The sequence below is a fragment of the Malaya genurostris genome, chromosome 2 (assembly GCF_030247185.1).
Source record: "Malaya genurostris strain Urasoe2022 chromosome 2, Malgen_1.1, whole genome shotgun sequence".
Classification (NCBI taxonomy): Eukaryota; Metazoa; Arthropoda; class Insecta; order Diptera; family Culicidae; genus Malaya; species Malaya genurostris.
The window spans coordinates 162,188,827-162,199,292 of record NC_080571.1 but is presented as its reverse complement, the minus strand read 5'-3'; the positions used below and the strand labels follow the sequence as shown (position 1 = coordinate 162,199,292).

At 33.0% G+C, this 10,466-nt stretch overlaps 1 protein-coding gene across 1 annotated transcript; it reads right to left on the bottom strand.

The window, feature by feature from the left end:
- Positions 1-3,869: 3,869 nt before the first annotated feature.
- LOC131431588 (uncharacterized) lies at positions 3,870-7,026 on the bottom strand. The gene is made up of 6 exons (XM_058597407.1): positions 6,889-7,026; positions 5,941-6,051; positions 5,233-5,280; positions 5,059-5,175; positions 4,435-4,473; positions 3,870-4,377 (listed from the first exon to the last, which is right to left on the bottom strand). Exons 1-6 carry the CDS (start codon positions 7,019-7,021, stop codon positions 4,070-4,072), a joined length of 756 nt encoding a protein of 251 aa, XP_058453390.1. The 5' UTR covers positions 7,022-7,026; the 3' UTR covers positions 3,870-4,069.
- Between the last annotated feature and the right edge of the window lie 3,440 nt (positions 7,027-10,466).

Genomic DNA, 10,466 nt, shown 5'->3' with positions numbered 1-10,466 from the left:
TTGTTTTTCCGACAATTTTAATTATGCACGTTAAATTAAATATATAGAATTTTAAGTGATATGTACTCTTCTCCTTGAATTTCTGAATTTTAAAAATATTTGCTAACAATTAGTTATCCACCAAAAGGAGTTAAAAATATGATATGCACAATCGAAGTGTCGCAATTTTCTGCAAAAAAGAGGCACACTGAGATTTTTTATTTGCTTTTATGCGGATTTCCGAAGTATTAGTTGATTGTGTGAATTTCGCAACTTTTACTACTTCCAGAATTGAAGGTGCATTTCTACTAAATATTGAGTTATTGGCAACAAATATTTTCTATCTTACAATTAAATAATGTGGAACAAACGAAGTCAAAAATAGCAACATACGGAATTTTGATGTCGATTATTCCATTTCGGATTTGCATATTTCAGTACAGAAATTATCAAAATACTGTACGGAATCTCTGACATCCAGAAGGGCCAAATTGTGTAGTTCTCTATAATCTTAAACACTGTTCGGATATAAACGATAGCCAACACTGTTGCAAATTTTGCTTTAGAAAATTGCATAAAGCTAATAAAATTTTTCTAGATTTGCACTACACTGATAGTTTTAATCTCCGATTTGCAAAGAAACAATCTTTATAGTTCTTTAGATAACATTTGGAGCCATTGAAAGGGCTGATTTTGCATAATGTTCCCCATTGTTGTCCGCTTTTTGTTGTATTTTGCTCCAATGCAAACGACCTGCAGCTGAATGACGCAATCGATCTTCGTTGAAGGGAAACTGGTTCTGCAAACGTCCAGCAATTGATTCAATACTGAACTGAATTATTGATACTGTAACTGGAATTGAGCTCTGGACTTGAACCAACTGGAATGATAGATTTACATAGTAGGAAAGCTTCGTATAGCTCTTTAGAAATATGTTAATAGTTCTAAAAAGAACCGATTTTTAGAATTCAAAAACTGGACCACGATTCAAGAACTAAACAAAACTCAAAAACTCTATTGCCAAATTTTATCACAAATTCCTGATCACATTTCCGATAGCTTGTAGAAAACATATGTTGTTGGGTTAAGATATTCGCGATAAAGTTCTACCCATTCTTGTACAGGCTAAATTTTGAAAAGGCCTTCCCATAGTAAGTAAGTCGTATTCACGACGAAAGATCTTCAGTGTATTAATTCACTAACGTTAATAGATAAGTCATATGTTATGAAGCACTGTATAAACCATTTTGTATAATATAACAACGAAATATATGCGAATATATAATATAAAACAGCACGTCACTTTCGTGTAGTTTTCCAGAACTAGCTCACATATCCACACATTAAAAAGATCGAAATAACTTATCTAATTCATATCTTAATTCTGACTGAACTCATTTTCTCTGGCTATAATTAATAAACTACTCATTATATGAATATTTTCAGATAGCGTGTATTCTGAATTGACATATGCATGCACCAGAGATGCCAGTATCATAGATTAATCTGTGCAACACAAATTTTCGAATTGTGACACAGATTTCTATGAGACTCACAGATTTGCTCAGAGATCTCAATTGTAAACACAGATTTTGGTTATTTAACACCAATTTGAACAGATTATATGATGGTGCACAATCGTGAAACCTTTAGCTCGGCAAAATCGATTTAGCAAGCAAAATTTAAAGCCTTCTTTACCTTCACAGATATTGGTACAACATGACATGGCATCCCTGGCTCATACTATTTATTTATATCAGCTCATTGACAAGAATATGCCGCTGCAGCAGAGATGCCAGATCTGCAGATTTGTCTGTAAATCTGCAGATTTCGGGTATAGTGCTGCAGACATTTTTTGTTGTGCAGACTTTTAAAAATCGAGTTTCTCGCAGATTTTCGTCCAAATTTACAGACTTTTTTTGCTTGCCAAGTCATTTTTGCGTGTCATACTTTATAGAGAAAATGCTGCCAGCAAGACATACTTGCTGACGGCAGATTTTTTTTTTCAAATTTACAGTCCTTGTCTGCAGATATTTGAAATTTTGACCTGGCATCTCTGCGCTGCAGCTAATTTGAACGTAGTGAACATCTATAGTAAACAAATCGGTTCCAACCCCAATTTCTTAAATATTATGATTCTTGATCACCCGTCAGAGGACTGATTCATATTCGTTTTCTACCATTTGTGGAACACCTATGTAATAATAAGTTCTAATAAAGGCAATCAATTACTCGTTGGCATGCGCAATCGTCGTCCTAAACATTATTTTCTCAGTTCTCCGTGGTACGGCAAGAAATATGTAAAATATGTGTGTAAGTTACAATGTACAATACACTTTGATTGAGTGATTTGCCTGAAAATAAAAACCTTAGTGTACGTGCGTATACAATTTATAAATTCATTGATATGTAAACAAAATCGTCAAACATATCTATCCGGAAAATATTTTCAAATGTTGCTTTCTTCTACATAGCAGGCTTCTGGTTAACCAGTTATTTTTCTCATAAAATCTAGCAAAGTGACTTAAGGCTGAACTGAAAACTCAATTAATTTATGATTATCTTGATCTTCCGCAGAGACGCACACGAAACATGTGTGTTATCAATGACGTAGAAAGTCATCCATACACATCGAGGATTCCAAATTTGTCATTGAGTGACATTGCTTCGGATGAACTTAGTTGGGAACAGAATGCTAGTACGTACAGAAGATCCATACGTTCTATTTGATTTAAAATACAGTCGATTTCCAATAACTGTTCAGGAAATTTTCAAAATATTGTAAAATAAGTATAATGATTATGTGTGCTAATCTATTTTTACAGCATCTCAAGTAATATGCATCGGTACACCTAGTAGCAAAATCAAAATCAAAGAGACGGAGTGATTTTATCACAACACACATCGTTTGGGGAATCAGAGGTGTCCGAAGAACTTAGCTCAACCGGTGAAACTTCACACTTGAATTATTTCTTTGGAGAGGAAGAAATACAACAATATTCCAAAGAAATATCAAAATATAACCTCAGTGATATAAGAAACGGATATGTTGCAAAAGAGATTATCGATAATGAAGACGGAAGATTTATAACTCTATCAGTGAATACGGATGGTGTAGAAGTGTTTGAGTGTTCAATGAAAACACCTATGTATCCTTTATTTGTGGTAATCAATGAATTGCCTCCAAAGGAACGATTCAAAAAACAAAATTTAATTTAAAACTTCCTCGTTTGCGATATGATTCAAGATTTAAGTTCGTTGCAGACAGAGAAATGCTAGATAAAGATATTGTTGCTACTAATTTTTCATATCACAGTAAGTTTTCCTTCAAAGGAATCAGGTATTGCACCAAATTAACATGTGAAAAATTCAAATATGATGATTCTTTCATATTTTTAAACAATTGTTTCTTTCAAATACAGAATATTCTAACCGATGAGTATGATAACATATACATTGTAGGACAGGAATTGAATTCAGAGCGTGTTTTTAATAATTTATTTCTATACGAGTTCAGCTCCTTATGTCGAATCATTAAGATAAACAATACAATAAGACAATGTGTGAACATGACAATAAGGCAGGTAAACGAAATACTAAATTTCATCTCTATTTGTAAGTTTCGTACTCAAGTCGACTAAAAAGTACAAATAACTACAGATATTAGCAGCATATCAATCAATAATTGTAAGAGTCATACGGAAATTTTTAAAACTTCAGAGACTAGCATAAATCTTCAAATGTTTTTTTAAGTTTCAGATAAAAGAGTTTGTGATAGTAAACCGGCACTCGTAATGAAATAAAACAAAATTATCGTTTTTATTTGTCGGTAATATTTTTTGGTAAGAATAAAAACTAACATAATTAAATTTGAAAGATAACCCATAATTAGAACTCAGTTATTTCTTTATATTTTCCGTTGATAGCAACTATCAAATGTGTAGCAAATTTGTATGTTTACCATTCCGATTATTGATAACAAGTGTATATCAAAATTTGTTACCTTCTACTTTTTTCAGGATTTGGAACCAAAACTAGTTCTTTTTCTGTTTCTTGTAACAAAATAAAATATTTTTCTGCATCCGGTTTGTTATTCTATTATACTCGGGTAGCTCGTATGCTCAAATAGTTGCTCCGAGAAATGTCTGCAATAATTGTATAGAGTTTCGGAGTTCTCTCCTTCAAATCGTTGACGCAAAACTGCCTTTCCTTCAGCTGTTTCCGAGTAATTTTCCAAATTCGCCAACTCTTCATCATTGAGAACTGGCATCTTGATACCCGCAGTTGAAATTGAAACATTGCCGAGGTGGGTTATCACACTTTTCATATCTCTCATGAGTGTATACAGGCATCGCTTGTTTGTTGCATGGTATAAATTCGACGCATGTAGCATTTTTTCTGTAACAATTTTTGTTTAAATATTGATTCGAAAAAATGCCTTCCAAACAAACTCACCTATCTTGACGAGGCGCTCAATAGTACTGGATGATAAATCTGAAAATGTATAATATCTGTTAGAATGGTATTTTATGGACTATGTATTGCGATCATAATTTTGATCATTTTTTATGGTGGAGAATTTCGGGCCAATCCGAAAAAGATATAACGAGAAATCAAACGATTTGGATACCAAACTTTATATTAAGATCAAAACATATCAGCAAGGAATTTGATAGACGAATGACCATTCAGATCTGTTAGTATGTATGCATTTATGTTTCAGTGATTGTTTGGTAAGCACATCTTTAAATTAGATGTAGAAAGAGCTGAACCGATTTTCACAAACGAAAGGATTGATGATCTCATAGTCTGCTTTCGGTTTCTGGTTCTAGAATAGCACAGTGAGTCTCAGGTTGACGGTTCAATGCAAGGTTAATATGACCGTAGAACTAGTCATACAATGACTGTACGCTAAGAATCGTCTGCGAAGTCTGTTGAAACAGAAAAGCCAACCGAATTCAAAATTTGACTGAAAATTAATTTAATTTGTAGGTCATTACATCAATACAACAGGTTTTTGAGTGAAGAAATAGTTGCATAACTATGTGAGAAAATTAGAACAAAAACTAGATATAGTACCTTCATTGTCCGCTGTATTTGAAATATCCTGAATAGACGAATCTAGTTCTTGTAGTTGGGCGTCCTGATTGTTATATGAAGAAGCATTACATTTGGTATCTTCGCTTTTGTCATGGGCTAAAAAAGTATTTGGTTAAATCACATTTTCATCATAATTTAATAAATGGTATTTACTTTCAACGCGCACTGCTTGTCCGGGAAATACAGTTGATGGTTGTGATCCTGAGAAAAATATAATTCATATATAAAACATGTATCGAACATTTAATTCAATATTTCTGTATAGAATTATCATTGCAACCTATTAGAGACAATGAAAGATTCTCTTTGTTAAGTTTCTCTTTCATTTATCGTGAAATATTCCTGTATTTTTAGCTGATTTCTTCAATGCATATAGTTTCAATGCAATGCAAAGATGATAGTTTCAGTTATTATTATCGACAAATAATTGTGGAGAAGTTTTGCTAAGAGTACCGTAATAATCGAGAAGGAACCTCTCATTGTCACTTAGGTCTTAATGAAAATTCTATACAGATTTATATATTTCACTCGTTTTATAATAAACTAAATCCTAATAAATATATGAAAGTCCGGATTTAATTTTTTTTTCGATAAAAAAAGTTTCAGTTCATCAACTTTAAAAAAAGTTTTTTAATGAAGTAGAGATGATTGCGAGAGCCTCCAGAAATTTTTGAATCTCTAACGAAGATTACGATTTAACAGATTGTAAGCAGTCATTTCTCAAATAGCATTGAATTATTTACAGAGATTTCACAGGGAAAGTCTTTAATTACGTAGCTCAAATTTCTGAGAATTCTTAGCAAAGCAGTTTATATAAAAGTTTTTGAAATTTTCAAATGAACAGGAATGTTGATGACTTACCCGTAAATGACAATACTGTTTCTCTGTTGAATGTTTCTTCGATTCCCGGTACTGATGTGCTGATTTTTTTAACTATAATTCCAGGTGGAAGAACAACCGGTATAGATGATTCTATCAAAAAAAAAACCATTCATCATAAGTGAAATATTGATCATCTCTGCATGATGCATACATGTAGATTTTTTAGTTAATTTGTCTTTTTAAAATTTACCAAGTGGAAGCGTGATAAGTTTTTGGTCGAAAATATCTCGAGTTGTACAAAATTTAACAACGTCATTCTTTCTCGGAAACATGATCAGCAATTTGTCATTTTTTCAGCATTATAAGTCAGGGTCGGCGGTGCATAAGACACCGATCTTACAAGCCAGTTATATGTTCGAGCCCAGACCTGGAAGGTTTCTTAGTGTCAGTAGAATCGTAGTACCAGCCATGTGTACGGTATGAATTGGTGCTATGAAGTCAAGACTATGCTATGGTCAAGATTGCCATAATTCACTAGAATATGAGTTATCTTAAACTTGGAATAAACGAGAATTAACAGGTCCTTCCTAAATCGATCGTGGCTTATTGGTCGAATTGCTTTGTGTTAGACCCCAAAGAACTATTTGTGATACTTTCTTTCATTGAAATACTGAAATCAGCATTAATATAATTCGTAACGTGCGAGGTTGGATATTTGATGCTCTCGTATGATTTTAAATATGACCAATTTATATTGAAATATTTCAAGTGTGGGAAAGTTGTACATTATGTGCAACGTTGCGTCTGGAAGTGAATTAAAAGCTTGTACAATTCACACAAGTCACGTGTCAAAGAAGTGTGTAAGATGTTCAAAACCTGATCACTGTTTATATTGTTCAATTTAACATATTAAAAAAAATCTTGCTGAACATTCGGTATCTATGATATTACGATCATTCATCTATTGAGCTGAGAGCAAATACATACCACGATTATCCGACAATCTCTCAATTGCCTTGAAATCAATTTTACATTGTGCAGATCCAGATTGTTTATTGTGCACCATTGGCAATTGCGACAGTGTTGATGTTGCTTTTTGTTTTTTGAATTTCGGTGCCATGGTTTCTGTAGAGGGCACACTGTTGAGAAACTCGTATTGAAACATCTGGAATATATTTAAAAACAAACCGCTACTTAATTCACTACTACTCGAGATGAAAGTCATAAAAAGAAGCATTCTACTCACAATACAATGGAGAAATGGTTTATTGCATACAACATATATACAAATTTATATTAATAATGTAACAAATGAAATTAAACTGTGCTTATTCTAACATGTGGTCATTGTGGACATTCTTATCTAACTACGAGTCAGTGTGCAATATTATAGATAATACAACAATTTCGTCTAATTGGATACACAAAACTTTGGCTACATCATCGGCGTTTATCGTGGTAATTTCTTCTTCTATACATATTTTACGACAGCAGTACAATTCTATAATACGGGAATCCATTGGTTCATGAAATAACGCTATTAGATTTTTCACTCGATTACAACTCAAATTATAGTTTTCCACAGTCTTTTTAATTTTATTTATTCTATACACGTTATTGGCAATATGCACAAAGTTATCGTTTGGATCTTCGGATAAAATTATATCATTTTTGTTTGTCACAAAAGCATAGGAATCACCTCGTTGACGACAAACGTATTTTTTATAACTTGTATCATACTTCAAATGCTCGCCCAACCGGTTTTTGAATTGCTGTAATGGTTTGGGAGCTTTCTTAATATAATGTAGCATCATTTGCAAATAATTTTCAAAAGGAAATGCGGAGAACGAATCTAATTTTCCGTGCAATAGACAATCGTCCGCTAAGTGAGTTAGGACGTGGAAATTGTAAGTGAAATAATTTTCTCCATACAACATTTTAAACTGATGACCAAAGGATTGTAACAAATTTTTTGCTATAGCGTTGTCTCTTCGATGCCAAACTGAATGACATAGAATGCGAACTGCACAGTGCAGCAGCAAGAAATGCTTATAAAAGCAATCGGGTACCGCTTTATAAAAAATTGCTGGTCCTAAATATAATAAAAACAATCTAAGTTCTGTTGCTTTATACCATTTCAAATCCTTCAATGGTCTTGGTGTGCGGACAAAGTCACTGCTTATTTGCTTTTTAATTCTGGCTATTCTGTAGTTCACTTCCTGCTTTTGAATTTCTGACAGTGAATATGGTTTATTAGTTGATTCAGTCCAAAATTTCAGTGTCGTTCTAAAAACACCGAGAAGCACATTGTGCATGTAATCTATAGGGACCTTAGACACACATCCTAAGTTAATTGTTGCAATTGGGGGTAATTTCATAGTATCTAGGTGGTGACCATCGTTCAGGTTCAAAAAAGATTCATCGGTTCTAGGCACCCAATCGATATTTGGAAAAACTGTTCTATGCTCAATGCTATATCCACGGGTAGTGCATTTAGGACACCCAAACAATCCATTAGCAGCCTGCATTATAAGTGATAATTAGATATAAGAATCTCATGAAAATTATGTAAAAATTATACAAAAAATATTGAATTGAAATAGTACAACTGGATCAAATATCGCACTACTAAACTTTGCCATGATAATATTATCACAGCCAATAAGTTAGAGAACACAAGCTGTTTTAACAATAATGTCAATTCTCAATTACAGGCGAAAGTCAATTGAGAATATAGGCGAAGGCGCAAGTAGTCTGCAACACAGATCTATGATCATAAATACTTTTAAGTTGACAAACTATTCGAATTTATGCTTAGTTAATATACCTTACGCGGTTTGGTTCAATGCATATGGTTGTGGTCTCACAAGGCAGTTGTCGTATGTTCAAGCCCCGACTTAGAAGGATTCTTAGTGTCAATAGGATCGTAATACTAGCCATGCAATGATTTTGTACACTAAGAATCGGCTGCGAAGTCTGTCAAATTCCACGGAAGAAATGTAATACTGGGATTAAAAAAAAATACCCAACGACGATTATTCCAATCGAACATTATGTAAAGTAGCCATCTGTTCAACTATTATTTTTCATGCGATACTTATACCGTTGTATTGTATCATGCTAAACAATACCTTTCGCATATGTAATTACTATACCTTGATATTCATAACAAAAGCTTTTGCTTGAGCATCCATAATAGAAGCAGAGACTGTAACGGATTTCTTTTCTCCAGAATATTCGAAACCATTTCGCAACATCAGATCGAGCTCGTGTATGAATTCCTGCATGTATTCGTGCACGTCTTGCGGTTTACTTGTACCGTGATAAACTGTAACTGGTAAAACATTTTTATATTCCACGATTTTCACTAAAATCGGCCAGAAAACACTTGCAGAGCTAGAAGTTAACGGAATGCCATCAATACCAAATTGCAATGCATAGCATTGAATTTGGTTTGATCCGCCGTTTTGATTCAAAATATGTAGCAACATATTTTTTAGTCCAAAATAGCAATAATTTCCAGTACCCATTCGTCTTACTTGTACATCCGGTAATTTGGCACTTGATTTGAGAGTTTTTATACTTTTTGGTAAATTTGGAAAGTGGTGTTCTTTGAACCATAATAAAAGATCATTTGTGGCAATTTCTGAAATGTTGTAGTGCACATGCCAACTTAAAAGTTTTTGGCCCACATCCACACTTCTCGCAATATCTTCGTTGACCAAATCTTCACTATCAGAATCGAAAAAGTATTCTCCTACACCACAATCTGTTTCTTCAACAATTAATGGGTCGATCATATTAAAATTTGCATCCATGGAATTCATAAGCTCATTCTCACACGCATTCACCGTTGGAATGGTGGCTGTAGTATTTGGGAGCGCATCTACTTTTGTGGAACAACTAGCTTCATCATATTCCATAACCGGATTTACTGTACAAATACTCTGCAAGGCCCTGGATATGCCAGCTGCTCTATAGCTTCTCTCTACATCTTTGCGATCGTTGCGATATTGTGATGCTCTGGATGACATGTCTATAAAATAGACACATAATATAATAAAGATTATGTGTTTACTTGAATAATAATGAAAACCGACTTTCTAAATGAGTTATATATATATATTTATATATATATATATATATATATATATATATATATATATATATATATATATATATATATATATATATATATATATATATATATATATATATATATAAATGAAACACGAATAATAAATTACAACAGTAAATTACCCGTGTGGCTCAATTCACAACTCAAGCTCCTGAAAATAGAAAACAGAAAGCACATATACGAGAGAGAACGTTTGAAACACATTCAAACGAGATAAAACTACCTAACCTCCATAATTTCTTGAACCTTTGCAATCAACTTAAAGTTGCGGAATACCACCTATATTCTTAAAAAAAAATCAATAGAACTTTCATAAGAACTATTCCATTTATCACTAAAAATGTACTTTCCATGAAATGTGTACATCTTCTTTTCTGTTACCAATATTCAAATCAGGTTCGAAATCTGATATCCAAAACTACCATGG

What these genes read in the sequence shown, in the direction of transcription:
- LOC131431588 (XM_058597407.1), bottom strand. Translation starts at nt 7,021, where the DNA reads ATGGCACCGAAATTCAAAAAACAAAAAGCAACATCAACACTGTCGCAA. An exon ending in GAGATTGTCGGATAATCGTG is followed by an intron (nt 6,052 to 6,888) that starts GTATGTATTTGC and finishes TTTTTTTGATAG; the next exon opens with AATCATCTATACCGGTTGTT. An exon ending in AACAGTATTGTCATTTACGG is followed by an intron (nt 5,281 to 5,940) that starts GTAAGTCATCAA and finishes TATTTTTCTCAG; the next exon opens with GATCACAACCATCAACTGTA.